The sequence below is a fragment of the Pieris napi genome, chromosome 2 (genome assembly GCF_905475465.1).
Source record: "Pieris napi chromosome 2, ilPieNapi1.2, whole genome shotgun sequence".
In the NCBI taxonomy this organism is placed as follows: domain Eukaryota; kingdom Metazoa; phylum Arthropoda; class Insecta; order Lepidoptera; family Pieridae; genus Pieris; species Pieris napi.
In genome coordinates this window covers 4,849,227-4,868,317 of record NC_062235.1, presented here as the reverse complement: position 1 = coordinate 4,868,317, position 19,091 = coordinate 4,849,227, and the positions used below count along the sequence as shown (strand labels likewise).

The 19,091-nt window shown below is 34.1% G+C and overlaps 2 protein-coding genes and 1 long non-coding RNA gene across 3 annotated transcripts in view; 2 read left to right on the top strand and 1 right to left on the bottom strand.

Annotated features, from left to right (window-relative positions):
* Nucleotides 1–15,325, top strand: part of LOC125061143 (nucleoredoxin-like) — a 43,105-nt gene extending 27,780 nt beyond the window's left edge. The window contains exons 4-6 of the mRNA XM_047666371.1: nt 12,005–12,209; nt 12,657–12,747; nt 13,355–15,325. Coding sequence (XP_047522327.1) covers nt 12,005–12,209; nt 12,657–12,747; nt 13,355–13,776 — 718 coding nt within the window. The 3' untranslated portion in view covers nt 13,777–15,325. The remainder of the gene's footprint in view (nt 1–12,004; nt 12,210–12,656; nt 12,748–13,354) is intronic.
* Nucleotides 15,326–15,792: 467 nt separating this feature from the next.
* Nucleotides 15,793–16,449, bottom strand: LOC125060958. Its single transcript, XR_007118948.1, has 2 exons — nt 16,177–16,449; nt 15,793–16,083 (listed from the first exon to the last, which is right to left on the bottom strand). It is a non-coding gene; the product is annotated as an uncharacterized LOC125060958 (long non-coding RNA).
* A 949-nt stretch (nt 16,450–17,398) lies between these two features.
* Nucleotides 17,399–18,952, top strand: LOC125058811 (ATP-dependent RNA helicase WM6). Its single transcript, XM_047662961.1, has one exon. The coding sequence runs from the start codon at nt 17,551–17,553 to the stop codon at nt 18,826–18,828; it is 1,278 nt and encodes a 425-aa protein (XP_047518917.1). The 5' UTR covers nt 17,399–17,550; the 3' UTR covers nt 18,829–18,952.
* The last annotated feature ends 139 nt before the right edge of the window (nt 18,953–19,091 follow it).

Below are 19,091 nucleotides of genomic sequence, written 5' to 3'. Positions count from 1 at the left end.
GATTACTCCATATCTTCAATAGCAATTCCGCACGCGACTTCAATATTGCGGTTTTGTACCACATTATTCCAATAGACCTGCGATAGCGGAATAAGTAACTCAAAATTCAGGTTAGATGACAGAATTATTGGAATCGAACGCAGATCTTAGTTAAACGCAACTATTTTACATCTATTTCGATTCCAGTATCTGCGCCTTTACTTAGTTACTTCTAATAGCGACAGCAATTTTGATCGGAATCTTCCTGTGGTCCTAAAGGGCCCCAGCTCATCTCGGGCTGTTTTGACGAGCATAGCTCTGTAGTATCTGAACTTCCCACATGGGCGTGTCCTGCGAGACTCGGATCTCGGCTTGGGCCTTCGAGGAGGGACCAATCGCCTGAAGGTAAGGACGGAAGCTCACTGGAGTGAGAGAAGAACGAAGTAAGGGACCTCGCCCTCCCCGTTAAAAGCGAAAGAGATACTGATCCCAATATTTTTGTATGCAAGTTCGATGTAGGTAGTTTTCACAATATCCGTAGCGGTGAGTCGACCTTAGGATCGCGCGGAACATAATCAGTGTCGCTATTAGAAGTTACAAAGGTCTCTGAATACACGATACTACTTGTGTCGTCGGGAATCAAACCAAGGACCTTCATTTGCACCTTTGTTATAACTTCTTTAGAGGCTTATAACGCTGGCAGTGTTAAATTAATTGCGTTGCGAAGAATAAGTTTCAAAATATTCAAATGTAAAAAAGTTTTTTCTATGAATAGATGTCATCATTGCATTCTAGTGGCAATCAAAAACAATTACCTAGGTACTTGAAATTTTCATTTATATTTTATAACGACGTTTTTTCGTAAAATAATAACGGCACTCTAATAAATTGATGAATGACATTGAAACGCAACTTACAGATTAAAAATACCTTTTTAATTCAATTGAGATATCATTGTGGTTTTTGCTTTTTATATGATTGTATATCTACGTAAAGACTTCCTCGAAATCTTTATTATTAAAGCTTTATTAATTAATCTATACAATATTGTTTAATTTACATTTCTTTAAATATTAGTTGTAGTATAAGTTCTAAAAATTAAGTTTTATTAGTGATCTAGTATTTATAACACGGTGAATGTTTGCAGCTCCTTACAAACGTTGTGTAAAACAAAAAACTTGGCGATTAAAAAGAGTGGCGGAGAGTTTATTGCCAGTTCTTCTCTTCCATTCTACGCCCTTGATTTGAGAACTGGCAGTAAATGTAAAATTAGAAGCATTTCATATATATTTATTTCTTGACCTTCATAAATGTACATTGTGTTACCTATATGAATAAATGATTTTGACTTTGACTATATTGGTAGGGTCCACATTGTCCATTTCTCTTTATCTTTTCTCCCACTAGTTCTTTTGCGTCATCTGTCCAACTTTTCTTGTTATGTCCTATACATCTCCATCCAGTAGGTCCAGTCCATTTTGTTGTTAGAAGTCTCCCGCGCTCTAGCTATAGATGAACTGTCCATTTCCATATAAGTCTTAGAACGTGTACAAGCAGCGCACATTGCAGGTTTTATTGTTATATTGACTGAATAATTGTTATCTGGAAAGAAATCATTAATATTTTTGAAACAAAATCCCACTTTTTTTACCTGTTCAAAAACATTGTTATTTAATAAATATAGTTGAATTACTTTTTAAAGTTATGTTGACCGGAACGATACTTTTTTTTTTTAATGGCTCTGGCACGATTTGTGCATTAGCCAGCGTCAAGTATAGGATTTTTTATAATTCGCGCTTGTCTTTACAAATTCGACCGTGTCCTCCATGTACGGTTTAGGCACTCGCCCGGTACCGCACAATCCTCCCAAAGGCCGAGAACAAATTTTAAATTAAATTATAGTTTGCCCTCGAACTGGGAATCGAACCCGGTACCCCTCACCTAGCTGCCACTTAATAAGACCGCTAGGCTATGAGGCCCCCTAAGGAACGATACATAAAATCGAAAAGTAAATATAAAAAGGTTGATTTGAATTGTAAATTTTTCTCGAAAATAAATGGATACGAATGTCAACTGTCACATTTATCGTTGCATCGCTAAACACGGGCGCGCTCATTATTGCAAATTGTATTCTTTGTACGCTGCGGTTGCTATAACTTTCATGTAATTTGAATTTAATATTACAATTTATTTACTGTTATTTGAATTGGCTCTAAAAATCCTGTTTTACGATTGCACCAATGAAAATGGTTAAAACTTGGAATCAAGGTACAAATTGTTATTATTAAATGTATAATATATTTGCAACACACAAATATACTTCACAATATTCTTAACCTACAAAGTAATATTAATAATAATTAAATGTATTCGTTTTAATAAGTCGAAGTAGCTCTGTCCACTCGGTAGAGTTAGTGAGTTCGGACAACCCAAAACAATTTTGATTTTCCCGAGAGTCAAACCCAAGAGGTGGTAATTGGTATAATGTCCCTAAAAGTTAATAAACACCCAACAAAAGCTCCTACTATGAAAAAAGTCAATAACATATTTATCAGTATTAAAATTGGCACCAATCGAACCGGTCCGAACTATGTCTCATGTACGTATATTCTGTGGCTAGTGGCTGCATCAGCGCAATTCACCCCTTTCCATTAACCCTACCTGTCGCGACTGCGTGACGTCACTCCGAACACAAGCCCCACGCTCGTTGAGCGATGGTCTGATTGATAGCGTTTTGCGAATACGATTTAGATTATTATAAACATCGCCCGTACTCTGTAACTTTCACACGCGTTGCCGATGCTGGCATTTTTGTATGCAATTTCGATGTCACGATAACATCGTGGTTGGTTTCGCTATTGGGAGTTATAAATTATCGGTGCAGCAACCGAGGTTGTCACAACGTTATCACACCGTAACACTACGACTGATTGACTGGGATTAAGTAATTAACATGTATTTAGCGGGTTCTTTATTTAAAAATAAAAAAACCTCAAAAGTCAAAATCATTTATTTATATAGGTAACACAATGTATACGTAAAATATACATATATACGTGAAATGCTTCTAATTTTACATTTACTGCCAGTTCTTAAATCAAGGGCGTAAACAACACGCAAATACATTTCGGACTATTTTATTATGTTCAATTCAAGTATGCAATAAGTTTTATTTTCCAACAAAAAAATACTTGATTAATTTAAGTACCACCGCATCATATTAATAAAGCATTAACTTCATTCGTCACCATGAAACACCGTCATTATGTACGGATATTAATGATGTATTTAAAACTATCCGTTTCGTACACAAATCAATTTTCAAAATAATTTTATATATAAGTCTTGATACCAATGTGTTCTTGTATTCCAAATAGCTTCTCCGCTCATCGCTGTAACTAGCGCCATGTTTTCATTGTAAACCCCAACCACCTGATAGGCAGACTCGCTTTCATACTTCTGAGATTAAAACCTTTGTACCGTTTTGATTGAAATATTTTCCTTCAGGCATCCTCCTGAATTGAGATACAATCGTGAAACACGAGAAAAGCTTGAAATGTTTCGGTTCCAACTTGTTTCTGTCTCTTTTGAAACATACAATAAAAGGCCAGACGTAAACGTAAAGAATTAATGCGCATTTCAATGGGGGCATATATTATAGCGGAATGTGTGCGCTCTATGGCTGTGAAACGTGGAAGGTCACTAAAGACATCTCGCATCGACTCCAAGTCTTCGTCAACCGCTGTCTTCGCCATATTCTGGGCATCTGCTGGCCTGAGAAGATCTCTAACGAGCAACTCTGGCAGCGCTTCCGAGAAACCCGGATTAGCCAGCAGATCCAGCGACACAAATGGAAATGGATAGGCATACACTCCCAGGGATTCCAATCATATCCCCAAGTGCTTGATTGGAACCCGCAAATAAAGCGGAAGCGTGGCCGTTCCAGCCAACCTGGCGTCGTACAGTTGCAGATGAGGCAAAGAGAAAGGCCGGAAAGACTTGGAGCGAGGTCAAATACCAGGCTCAAGACCTAACGCGATGACGCATTATGTACCTAAAATCCGAGACTACAAACAGCACGATGACGACATACCCTGAATCGCGCTAACGAAGTTATTTCGATTAAGGATATATTATTTATCTTTTCGAACCTAGGCACAGGCACTTTTTTTTATAAGCCGAAATCCGAGTCTCGCAGAAGACGACCTTGCGCTATTCGCGGGAAATGCCTATTCCAGCCCAGCTACGCTCGCCTAAACAGCCCGAGCTGAGCTGTCAGTCAGAAGTTTCTTGCCAGTTCTTCTTACCCGCTCTACGCTCTTGACTTGCGAACTGGTATTAAATGTAAATTTACAATTAATTTAACTTCTTTTTGACGATTCATAAGTGTACTTGTTTACCTATATGATTAAAGATATTTTGAGTTTGAGCTTGTCATGGCCTCTCGGGCCAACAGTGATAGATATAGATAAAATATTTAAAAAAATAAACACTAGGGCCGTCCAGACAGTGTTTAGACTGGTCGAGGATCCTTTAGGTCCTACGAAGCGCAGAGCAAACATTCTCCACAAAATTATTTGTTAGATGACACAAGGCGTTTCTTATAAAACAAAACCTATATATCTAGCTGGCTAGAAGACCGACAGTCTAGAGCTAGAAGACCAGCAGTAGCTCTAGGCAGTAGATGAGTATATGCTTCCAATGGGAAGCTACTCCACATGACAGCAAAACAGCACAGATTCACTCACAGCCTAAAGTGCCCTGTAAACGATCAAATTGTTTGTCAAATTTTACGTGTTTGTCAAATTATTTGATAGTGTACTGCTGTGTTTGACGCGTTTGTCAAACAATCTACGTGTTTGTCGTGTTTGATGAAAATCTGGATTGATGTCGAGTTTGAAACAAGATCTCACTCGTTGTATTGACATCATGGAGGACGCTACGCTCAGTGACAATATGAGTGTCAATATTACTAACATAGAATTTATGTTGCATTTCATATCTGTTTATCGTGATTTTTTTTTTATTTTTAGTAAACCTATGTTATTTTGTATATCTTTTAGCAAGAAATAAAAGGCTTTTTATTTTATTTTATTTTATTTATTGCTTCACAAGTTTCAATGATAATGTTGCTCAATGTTCGAGGTGCAACGCAGGCTTGAAATTTTAAGTCTTCGAAATCATCGCTGCTAGCCAGATACCTCAAAGTTATTGATAACCTTTGAGAAGCTGGTATAGATTTCCGCATAACTGTGTCCTTTTTTTTCAATACGAGGATGGAGTATAGTCAGTAAATCTTCAAAAGTTTTATGGTCCATGCGCAGGAAGTTTGCGTAGTCTTTAGGTTCAGTGCGCAATATTTGCCGTAGCAAATTCTCGTATTTATCTCTTAATTTCAACCATTCTCGACTCCATCGTCTTCTTTTTTTTGTCTTGATACACACTACACAGTGCTAGAGTCAATGCCAAAAATGCGTCATCTGAATTACTCGCGCTCGGCACGGCGACGTCACGTCACGAAAGGAGAATCTACTAGAAATTTAACAAATTTGATAGATATTTGGTTTGATCGTCTAAGCTATTGTTTGATGAAAACGTGAAGTTTGACAAACAAGTTTGTCAAGCAAATTTGATCGTTTACAGGGCACTTTAAAGCTGATTGCAAATACCCGCCGAAGAAAATAAAATATAACAAAAAATAACGTGCGATATTAATCTGTCATTTTCAAAAATTATATACATTAGTAGTAGTAGTTTACAAAAGATCAAAAGTTTACCAAATAGAAAGAATATTGAATTGAAAGAATATTTGAATAATGTCACAAAATGTAAATGGCAAGAAATTTAATTTTGTATAAAAGAGTCAGCGGCTTCTAGGCCTTTTGATTGCGATTTAATTTAAAAGAGCAAAAACGATGTTCTGCAATCATTCATATCTGCGACTCATCAATTCATATTTTTTAATTCAAACTGATCTTTAATTAATGTTAAAAGGACTACCGAAGACTTCAATAGAATTTGATAAATTGGTTGAAAAATAAGGACTGTTATTTTAAAGGATGAATATCAATTGGATTAATTGGATGTTACCAAAGTTTTGTTTGTTTAAAAAAATGGATGGACAAAGGAATTTAGTGTATTAATAAAGCATTTCGTTTTGGCGAAAACTACTATTTAAGCCAAGGCTTAGCTTGATAAACATTATTCGGACTGCACCAGAAAAATCAACCGTTAAGAAGTGAGTAACTGAGTTTAAACGAGGAAAAATGAGCACCGAGGAGATAAACGCAGTGGACGGTCCAGCACACATGGTGAAACGCAACTGCAACGAAACCCTTTTGAAATTATAGGTTTGAAACCAGTTTCAAACGTTTTCCACACACGCCGCAACCTAAATATGATGAAATTAGTCACAATCATTCCGATTTTTAGACCAGACAGAACCAAATCCGACACGAGTTCCTGCAACGCGTTTCAAACCGGTTTCAAACTAGTTGCGACGTGTGTTGTCTCTCAAAGGTATCTATGGCATAAACTCAAATGAAACTCAAAAGTAACTAGTAGTTGCAGTTTCGTTGCAGTTGCGTTTCACCATGTGTGCTGGGCCTTACACATAAACCTGACAAAAGTCCACAAAATAATTTTGTATAACTGAAAAGTGAAGTTGATCAAAATAGCTAAGACCCTCAAGATATCATATCATCAGACTCTACGCTATTCTTATTACGCCCTTCTTCGCCAGAGTAGTGTACACTATTTAGGCAGGATGAAATTTTACTTTTCATTAAATGAAAAATCGTTTGCCGTTTGTGTCAAAAACTCTACAAACAATTAACTTAATGGATATTTTTATAGCCAAATAGTAAGGTGCAGAAAATAAATTACTACTATTTTGGGGCAAATACGTTTAAACAAATACGTTTTCTTACATTGATATGAATATCATATTTATATGATACTAGCTGACCCGGCTAACTTCGTTTCGCCTTAATAATAATATCGTTGTTACTTTAGTTAAACTTATTTTAGAATTTCATTAAGGTGATAACTTTTTTTTTCAAATAGAGAAATGTTTTATTGCTTGCCATTGCAAAAGAAGAATGGCAGTTTTACACATTCGGCCTCTTCTCTCTATCGCCAATATTGCGATACTGCATGTTAAAGCACTTTCTGCTTTACAACATTTTTTGATGAGGTAACACATGTTTTCGATCAAGATCAAAGCCTGGTTATGCATCTCCTCATTTACCTCAAGTTCGGAATTTCTTGAACTGACACGAATTCGACGTAAAATGATGCGTTGTTTTGTCAACAGATGGCACCATATGGTTTTTGCATTCGTAAAATTAATTAATTAATTTATTGTTATTCGATAACTTATCCGATATTTTATTGCTTATTCTGCTATTCGGGACGGAAACAAATCCAACAAATCAAAAACTATGGCAATCGGTCCCGCCGTTCTCGAGTTATAAGTGTTGTAACAAACACGACTTTCTTTTATATATATAGATTAGTAATTGAAGTCAGTTTTAAACCGGCAGTATTTGAGAACAACTAATATAGAATATTTACTTTGTACATTTATAACCGCGGTTTTAATAACTCAGGAAAATACAAGAGAGTCTGATTATAATAAAAAATCCATTTGTATAACTAAGTAACTGATGAATAGCAGAATTTATCGTTTCAATAAAGTAGGGTCACGCCGGGTAAAGCCGAATTACAATATGACCTTTTTTATTACCTATTTACCCGGATTTTATGTACATTCTTGATTGAGCCTTTCAAGAATTCGTTTATTAGGACTTATACATATACACACTTCAGTGATATAAATCTCTTTGGAAATGAACTTTTATATATTTAATTTAATAGATACACGCAAATATCTAAAATAGTTTTTCATCACCTACCAAGAGATTACCATCGTCGTGATACATTCTCATAGAATGAGCTTTTTATTTACCCTAAAATATACAATTGATTATATGTATATGTTTCGATTGTAAAGCGTAAATGTGGATCTTCTTAACGGATTTTGTAAACTCTTTTACCAATAGAAAGCTACGTTATTTGTGATATTGGGAAAAAATAAAAGACATTTATGTAGTAGACGAAAACAGTCAAACGTAAACGTTTCCTACGAACGCTACCTTAACAATAAAAGATATAATATGATTGAATTCTAGAGAAACGTTGTAGAGATAATACATACAAATAAGTAAGGGACAGCATGTCAAACTTTTATATTAATTATATACGAGTTCTTCACCGCGTTTAGCATTATCTAGAATTATTACGGATCACGGTTCACAGATCACGGTTACGCGTGCGAAGCCAATATGATCAAATTATTTTTCTTGCAACTCGTATGACATAAAATTGAAATACGAAAATATTCCCGACTCAATCCCACTATCTGCGACACTATTGAATAACTTTTCCGCCATAACTTATATCTTTATGATTTTCATGTTATAAGCTTATCAGGGTCTCACAGCCCCCGCCCTAATGTCGGGAGATTTATGGCGGGAAACGTATCAGCCATTACATTCTCGTAGATTTGCTGCCAAAAATATTGTAGCCCGAATGGCGGGGAAATCCTTTGTTCCGCGCCGTAGCCTTCTCGATTTAGAGGAAATGTTTTACTACACTATACTATGTTTGAATTTAAGTTATTTTGTTCCTTCGTTGTTTATGCTCAAGCTAATACTTTTACTTTGATATTGGTATATAGATTGGTATCTTGGATAACATACTTGTTTACACGTAAGAGTATGAATGCGCTTCACAACTATTTCATTTAAATAAAACTTCTCGGATAAACAAGCTTAAACGAGTGCATAAACAAATATACAAGCTTATTAAAATGTTTGGTAGTCTCGTAAACCAAAGAGAATATTGCGGTTGCTGTGGTAATCTTAGTACTAATTATTCTTAATACTGTATATTTGTGTGTTAGAAATAAATTAGTGGGTCATTATTTTTTTCTAAAATTGATTTAGATGTATTATTTACTTTTTTAAGCCCATTCATAGGTATCTAACAAACACAATAACGGAAAACCAATATCAATGTATAATTTGAATTGAATTAAACACAATGTGAATTCAGCGAGATTTCTGCCAGCGTTAAAGGTACACTGCCACAGGTACCAAACTTTTTAAATTTGTTTTAATTTTCGTTTTTTTAGCTGTTGACTGAAACAGATTTTCTAAGTCAAGGCAAGTTTTTACCATATTAAATTTTTGAGCATTAAGAATAGAAATAAGAAAGCCTTTATTAATATAAAATAAAATGTGTATATTCATTTAAAACAATGTACGATTTAAGATTTGTGAACCCTTTTATATAAAAAATAGCTGTGTCCCAGCTCCATAACTTTTTTTGTCAATTTCAATTTTCATTTTTTTTAATGTTTACAACTTCTTAATATTCATTTACAAAAGTTTGAGAGATTATAAGTAAAGTACGAAACATAATTTATATAATTTCATCACAATTAAAGGCCAGAAACTGCATTGAAAGCCCAATAAAAAAAATACAGACAATATTCACGTATAGCTATATACCAGGCAATTTACGCAACTTCCAAATTGGCCAGAACTTACACAATTCTCCCTCAACCAATTTCAACGGAAAAACAAATTGCTGTGCTCGAATAACAAACTACTTACAACGATTATAAAGTTTTCCATTATAATTTACGAACAAGCACTCATAACTTTCGTCGTTATAACAAATAGGGTAAATACTAATAAAAGCCGCTTTTTTAATAGTGTTGATGTTCCTATACGAAAAAGCGTACACATATAAGAGGGATAATATATGAGGAGATGGGTTGTTTTCAAACGTCCCATTTGGCTTTCTATCGAAAGCGCACCGCTACTTTTTTTTGTCGTTTTTTTTATAGAACCGGGGCTAATGGGCAGGAGGCTCACCTGATGTTAAGTGATACCGTCGCCGCCCTTGGACACTCTGTATTAATCCGAACAACTCCTCTGAACACTCTCGATAGTAAATGCGGTGGAAGATGCAGAGTGACCCCACATCTCTACGCAACGCCAAAGGATCAAGCCGCTAGGAGAGGGATTGGTCGTCGACGATTCGTATGTCGTATATTAGGGACCTTCAAGAAAAGAAAAAAAACTCTCCTTTAAACTCCGATAACGCACTTGCGAGCCGATAATTACCTTCATTGTTACCTGCCTACTCTCTTTACGCCTATTTCATAAAAAATATCAGCCAAATGCAATCGTCAGAAGTGACAAGCCTTTAATATATAAATTACGTGTCACGTTGTTTGTCCGCGATGGACTCCTAAACTACCGAACCGATATCAATCAAATTTGCACACCGTGTGTAGTTTGATCCAACTTAAAAGATAGGATAGCTTACATCTCCATTTATACCCGCAATATTATTTTATTGCAAAACATTCGTTTATTATTTGATAGTCACAATTCTAACAGATGGCGCTGTGTTGAAAGTACCAACGTTTCACATAAGCTACAATTTAATGGCGTAACCACCAAAAAAGCATGGTGGATTGGTATTCTCCTGCCGTTTCTCTTGAATAGTTTACTACTATGTAAAACAACAAAAATCTTAGCCACAGCAACGCTTGGCCGAGTCTACTAGTAATATTGATAAAACTTTCCGGCTATTGAACATCTGAGTGATCATTTATTCTATAAAATAGCAATAAAACCAAAAGTCCTGAGTTCTATTCTCGTCGAAGAATTAAATGTTTCCGGTCGGCAGGAATAGGACTTAAACAGACGCTATATGTATCCTATTCTATATGAATATACCTTTATATAGCAATCAATATCTAACACGTAGCTCAAGACTGCTGTATATGTGGAATCTGTATCAGATACGTACTAATTACTATTATCTAGTCTAATGGGATAACTTTGTGGTCAAACTAACTTCGAATGTTAAAACTTTGCGATACGGATAATATAGAAAGAAATAATGATGGGATAAAGTAAACCGTATTTCCGTTGAACGGGTCGCTGGCATAGTTACCGTTGTTGAATTGTATGGAGTGGATTGTTCTGAGAGGTCTTTTAATAGTAAGAAATGTTGACAGATATTGGTCGATGGTTATAATAATAATTAAGCCTCATTTATTCTTTAAAAAGATACACCTACATTAATATATTTTTTACTAAAGGGTTAAGTTCTCCTCCAAAGTAATACTTATTTCATTTCTCTGTTAGAAAGGAATACTTATTTTTTGCTAATATTTTTTTCCTATACCACTCCATATATAAGAATTGTCGCTATGATCCTCAATAAGTATTACCAATAATATTTAACAATTACACATACGTAATGTATAATTTTCAAATGAGGTAATAAATACATAAAGATGGATGCTCAAAGAGACTCAAATAAACGCTTTCAGTTAGAAAACTTTAGATAGAATTTCAACCCAAAAAAATAACGATTAATTAAGATTATATTGTATCTGTGAGTTCATATATCAAATAACAAACTCAACCCAGAGTTTTATAAAGTAGTAAGAACAATGTTATTTGAGGTACTATATGGCTATTAAGTGTGCTACGACCACTGATAAATTGATAAGGAACATGACGATTACCAGTTGAAAACATAAAAAAAGGGTGCGTGTACTTATGTACGCGCGTAAGAAGTTATACTTCTTTGGCATTATTAAAAATAGTTTTTGATTGTGTGCAAATAATTAATTACAATTAAATAATCAAAGACTGGAAAAGGAGTGATTATAGTCAATAAAGTTCAGTTTTCATATTTTGAAAAATTAACTAAATAAATATTTATGATTATTCTCTTACATTAAGTGTAACATAAATTCTATTTTTATGCGAATGTTGTTTTTACATTATGTCCAATGTCGTAGCATCTTCCGTGGGCATCATTCTGTTAATTTTGTGTCACGGTGCGCGGATTGTAAAATTTCACTCTCATCAATTTTTCATAACGCGCCTATAGAAGTATAACTTCAAAAATCCTATTTTCCTATTCACAGATCAGAACAATCATTCAAGCGTACAGTAGCATCAGTAGCCGCGGGGGGTGCCCTAGCTGTGCCCTGGTCAGCGACCGAAGCACGAACAGCGTTACCTGCTGCACTTGGAGTGGCTGGTATCCCTGCGCTGGTGATCACTGATGCTGTCGGAAAATTACTGACGTCAAATGGCAGGCAGCATTTGGCGGCTGATCCTACAGGCTTGGTGAGTTGCAATACGTAACATACCTTTATAAATTACAAAACTCATGTGATTTTAAAAATATGTTTTAATAGTTCTTAGACCGTAGTTCATACGGACGTATTTTTAGCCTTACCAACTTCGCTATACGGTATAGTTAAATTAAAATAATTCAACCAGAAAATTATTAAATTTGAAAATTTGGAAATTGAAATTGTATTTAAATACTGAATTACTACGATCACTGCATTGATAAAATATGTACAACATACAACTCATACTATGACGGTTAAAATACCAACTATGTCGATGTCTATTGCCCCGCGTTTAACGCAGCTCGCAGCTTTGTTTTTTAAATTTGTATGGACGATTAAAAACAGCGTTTTAACGCATTTGTTTACGTACATTATCTTAAAATACTTTAGCCATCATTATGGACTAATATATTAAAATACGATTAAAATCTTGCAGAATTTCCCGTGGGGCCAACGAGCAGTGTCTGTGTTGACGGAACAGGCGTTGCTGAAGATGGCACGGCATCCAGCAGTGGTTTTATTTATCGGTAAGAAGCTTGTCTTGGTTAATTTCATGTTATTATGAATGAAACATTAGCGGTAATTTAATTTGTAAACGAAATAGGATACAATTAATGTAATCCTGTTAAAACTGCAGGAATCTTTACATTCTTTAGATATAGTTTATTTATTAGTTCAAACAGGTTTCTTTGCTTTTTTAACACTAACGTAATAAGGAATTTTTATCATAATAAAGACACGGAAATCAATAAATATAAATTCACGATACTTACATATATTATTTGGAATAAGAACTAATACTTCAGTACAATGAAATGTGTTACTTATGTAACAATATTCATTTATCGTCCTTTTTTGTTAAGTTTGTGAAATCACACATATGTTACCCCTGCTAGAACTACTCGTTGATAATAAAAAGACTTTTTCAAGGCCTTAGTTGAAACAATACTAGGTTAGAGACGAAATAAAGGGAAAAGTTAATATCAGTGAGATGTAAAAATGCAGATACGGCTACTGGAGTTATTGCACTAAAATAAAGCATTGTTGATTAAAACTACCTATGTTAATCTGCTTATGTGAAATTTCTATTAAATGTATTGTTATAAATAAAAAATAATTAGTTTTTTATTGCAGACGACGAGGACTCCGAAATCGAATTCGCCGAATCAGTACTAATGCCGGCAGCGGAATCATACTACGAAGAATGCAGCATCCAATATCCCGGCTTTTGTCCCTACCAAAACTCTTCCGATGACGAAAGTATGGACTTCGATTATTCGACAACAAAATCGTCCAAAATCAAGAAGAAATCCTTCAAACACGTAATGTTTTTTATAGGAATAGAAGGATCGGATAGTGCTGATATGATCAGGGAACACATAGGCTTAGACGACGCGGTGCCCATGTTAACAGCTATCGATTTCCCAAAACAACGCATGGTGACCATGAAGTTTGGGGACGAAATTACCACAGATTCAGTACAGAATTTTGTCGATGCTTTCTTAAGTGGCAACGCCGAGTTTAAACCTTTGAAACCCTATAGTGATAAATGTTAAATATAATGGCTTTATATTTAATTGTTTTAGTTTAGTAACCCAGAATCTGTACTAAGTATAATAGAACGTGAATGAAATTTTAAAGACCAAAAAAGGTTTTTACGGCTAACTTGAAAAGAGTTTCGTCAAATATACTTCGATACGACTTAATTCTATCAAAACATAATATGTTTTGATAGTTCGAACGTGTATACATTTTCCAAACAATTTCTATAATACATGAATTATATTGAAACTGTGTATGTCCGTTTAGTTTTAAATACGGCCATGGAGCGCTGATTAGGTTTTTCAAACAATTTTTAGTATATATTGCTTAACTTTTCGATTTTAATTCGTGCTAAGGGCTAATCGAATGCGTATGGTTCAATCAAATTAATCGGTTTTATTTTGCGATTGTTTGTACTTTGTAGTCTGTGCGTGTGAACCGGTGCGGTGCGGCCGTTACGTGAACTCATGTTTGTGTTTATATTTATTCACAAATATATTCTTTTTATTATAACTATCGAAATACAATGACATAATACTCTGGTCAACATAACAAAGAAACATAATTTATCACAGCTGTAACTTCAAATCCCACGACGGTTCTCTTTCTGAGTTTTAGCCACAAAATTCCCGAAGCTCGAGATCTGTGAAACATTTAATATCTATGACGTTATATTGGACTAGGTTTTATATTTTTACCTTGAGATAAATTGTTTATGATATTGACTTTGACAATTAATTACTGAACGATACACATTATAATTATCGTTACTTCAAAATTGAATTGTTATACACCCTGTATGGGATTATGCGAAACAAAACACGATACCAATAGCTTTGTTAAAAATCCATGAAAACATCTCGGCAGAGACACGCTTTAAATTAGACCGTGTTTTCACCTATTCAAATTAAATAATGCGTGAATGCTTTCCAAAACGCATTTAAAACCCGCATATTAAAATTGAAATTTTAATTAAACAATTAATTGTTTTATTTATGAACTTTTGTTAAATTGATCCTTATTCTACTATATAGTCGCTAAAGATTATCTACATTCATAGCTCAGTTGGATAGCTAAGTTAAATGATCTGGAAAACAGAATTGAATTTTTTTATAGAAAATTCATTCACGATCTACAAACTGATATGACTGATATATTTTTTTTAGTTTCTCGTGTATCCACGCTAGGCGCAGGCTAGTCACTAGTACGTGTTATTTTTCACATTTAACGATTAATCTGAAGTAGTAAATTTAAATTACACGTTGATGTGTCAGATTTTTTATAATCTGTTTAAAATGGCCTTAGCATTACAATCTTTCGTCAATTTATGATGTTTTAAGTAACTAGGATAAGTATTATTTAACAACGTGATTTCTGCCCATTACAAATAACCTTCTTTAGTACCTAATAGATAATTTGTCAAGTAGTGTTTTTACAAGTGTAGATTTTGTAGATTTTTACCTAATGGCAATTCTAGTATTATTATTTTTATATCTGTGATCATCTTATATGTACTAATTTGTAATTATTGTAGTTGTTTATTTAAAATAAATTGCGTAATTATTGCAGTAATAAACAATATACTCATTCCATACCGTGTTGTTTAATTTCTAGCTACAAAAAATCAACTTCGTGGCAAAATTTTAAATTTTCAGGGCAACATTCTGCTTTTACGAATTGAAAGCCATAAAGTGAAATTTAGAAACGAAACTTATTCTAACTATGACACCGTAAGTCAAAATATAATTTTGAAAATAGTACAACATCGCGTGCAGAATAATGTGTCTCACTTTCCACATTTAGAAAAAGGAAACGTTACTATAGGTCTACCAGGATCTGATGGCAAATAGGGAAAAAAGAAATTGACGCTAGCAATACTGGGGAAATTGGAGTAAAACGTTTTGATACTTTTTTTTTTTCTTATAGCGACTGATTCTGTGTATGATATATGCAAATTATATAAAAATTTATCCAATCATAATTTTTGAAAATGTGGCGGGTGGGGTTTGAAATTTAGATGAAAACTCCAATTACTCTGTTCATGAGTTTATTAATTAATTAAGAACTTGAAAATGGTTTCAAATACTGCACATCCATAAAAAAGTCTTCAACGCAGTATTTATAATAAACCTTTCCTCCTGCATCTCAATTAACCGATCTTGTTCTATGAACTTATTTTCAATTTTTATTACATGTTCACAAGATTTTCGCTATTCATCGATCCCTATTTGAGAGAAAGAAACAGTGTAAAACTCATTTATCTTGTTTCTGATCAATTCTAAATCAAAACTATCCAAGTTTATTTGTGGTATAAGAAACCCCTGAAATAAACCAAAGTTTAGTATAAGTACATAATATAATACACACGAAGAATCCCATAAACCAAAGTATCAAGACGTGTCATGCCTACTAACCAGTCAACGCTTGCACATGGCTCAATATCGATGATTGTGTATGTTCTGCTTCTTGTTGATCAAGCATTCTTTGATAAACATTGAAAACAATATGTCTTGCTTGCGATCGAAGAGGTTTCTTCGACATTTTCATCACATTTTAAAGGAAATTTGAAGGCAAACCAAAAACAATTCCTCGAAATTTCAGTTGACAGATGAAATTTTTCTTTTATTGCCATATGAAAATCGCTAATTTTTAAAAAAAAATTTTGCCATCAGATTCTGGTAGACCTATACTTCTCAATACGCACAATATATATTTATATCAACGAATTTCAGTAACTATACAATTTTTTTTGATATTCTAATGTTTATAATAAGTAAAGTTTTGTAAATTATAATTAATTGGTATTTTATGTGCGGCCCGCCAAATTTTTTTTTAATTGGCCCGTTGATAAAAAAAAATTCTAACCCCTGGTCCTAGTCTAGTACGATCTTTGTGTAAGATTTTCTCATATGTTATGAAAAGGATGAAGAAGATTCATGATGTTAATAGTATATTACAATATTAATAAATCAATGAAAGGTTTCTGTTATTCATCAAGAAATTAATAAAAATAGTTAGAAACAGATTAGTGAAGTTCGCGTATTTTAGAATAGAACCTGTTGTTTTCCCTATGACATCATATTTTAAAGAGATGTCTAAAAATACCTAAATATATATATATTTCTTAATATAACATTTGTTTCTGCACTTCTCGCACAAATCATGTTTCTTTTTTTTTAGTTTTTCTCTTTAACTAGGGTTGCCTGGAAGAGATCGCTTATTAGCGATAAGGCCGACCGTTGCATCCCTTATAATTTTTTGTATTGTGTTTCATTTATTGTTTTTTGCAACGAAGTGTAAATAAATAAATAAAATAAATAAATATATCTCGATTTTTCACAAATCTCGTTACATAAAATGGCGGTTCTGATACGAACCTAAACTTTTAAGAAGTTTTTTTATTATTTGGAAGCATAAACTTAAATATTTATCTTTTGTCAAATAAAATTGTACTGTTGAAAAAAAGAGTCAAACAATTTTCAGAAAACAAGCCTTTAAAAGAGCCCTGCAAATTTTATCAATCAATCAAAAACAATGATTAATTAATAATTATCCTTTTCGCAGTGTATAATGACAATAGATTGTCGTATATTTTATCTGTACGTTTTATAGTTTATGTCAACGGTTGTTTGGAGTCTATGGTTCCAACTTCCAAGCATAGCCTAAAGCCTTGCGTTCTTAATTTAACCGACGCCATTATTGTGAAATAAAATTGTTTGCTAATTTCACGTGTTAATACGAAAAAGTATTGTTAATTTCGTGTTGGTATTATATTCCAACCCTAAGATATGGCAGATAACGACGATCTTCTCGACTACGAAGACGAAGAGCAGGCAGATCAGCAAACAGCCGACGGAGCAACCGAAGCGGCGCCAAAAAAAGAGGTTAAAGGGTCCTATGTATCTATTCACAGCTCTGGCTTCAGAGATTTCCTGCTCAAGCCGGAAATTTTACGAGCTATAGTTGATTGCGGATTTGAACATCCGTCTGAAGTGCAACATGAGTGTATTCCCCAGGCCGTTCTTGGTATGGACATCTTGTGCCAAGCGAAATCCGGTATGGGCAAAACGGCTGTGTTTGTATTGGCAACGCTGCAACAACTCGAACCATCAGAGAATCATGTTTATGTTCTCGTGATGTGTCACACCAGGGAACTGGCTTTCCAGATCAGCAAAGAGTATGAACGGTTCTCAAAATACATGGCTGGAGTTAAAGTGTCAGTATTTTTTGGTGGTATGCCAATTCAAAAAGATGAAGAAGTGCTTAAAACTGCTTGCCCTCATATAGTTGTGGGAACTCCTGGACGAATCCTTGCTTTAGTCAATAGCAAGAAGCTGAATTTAAAGCATTTGAAACACTTCATTCTTGATGAATGTGATAAGATGTTGGAGTCTCTTGACATGAGACGAGATGTTCAGGAGATATTTAGAAATACTCCTCATGGAAAGCAAGTTATGATGTTTTCAGCTACTCTAAGTAAAGAGATACGCCCTGTGTGCAAGAAATTCATGCAGGATCCTATGGAAGTGTATGTTGATGATGAGGCTAAACTCACACTGCATGGGCTTCAGCAACATTATGTCAAACTTAAGGAGAATGAGAAGAACAAGAAACTTTTTGAATTACTTGATGTTTTAGAGTTTAATCAAGTAGTAATTTTTGTTAAATCTGTACAAAGATGTATTGCATTAGCACAGTTACTAACTGACCAAAATTTCCCAGCTATTGGAATTCACAGAAACATGTCTCAAGATGAACGTCTCTCTCGCTACCAGCAATTTAAAGACTTCCAGAAAAGGATATTAGTGGCAACAAATCTATTTGGTCGAGGAATGGATATTGAACGAGTTAATATTGTGTTCAATTATGACATGCCTGAAGATTCTGATACTTACCTACACAGAGTGGCAAGAGCTGGTCGATTTGGTACAAAAGGCTTGGCAATAACTATGGTTTCTGATGAAAATGATGCAAAGATCCTTAATGAAGTTCAAGATCGTTTTGATGTTAATATCACCGAATTACCAGAGGAGATAGAACTGTCAACTTACATAGAGGGACGATAAATTACAACATCCAGCATTAATTTAAGTAATTCTAAGACTAGTTATAAAACATTACCATGTGTCTAATGTCTGCTTGAATAAAGTTTGATGATCAACAATAAATAAATTGACATTTGGTATTTTGCTTCTGTGTTTTCTTTTAGTCATGTTGTAAAATTAATTGAAAATTACTTTCTAACGCAAGTCTGAGTTTAAACCTACCACTGGAAAAAATATAAATAATAGTATTAAAGCATAGCTTTGACTGATTTAAGCTAAGGTGG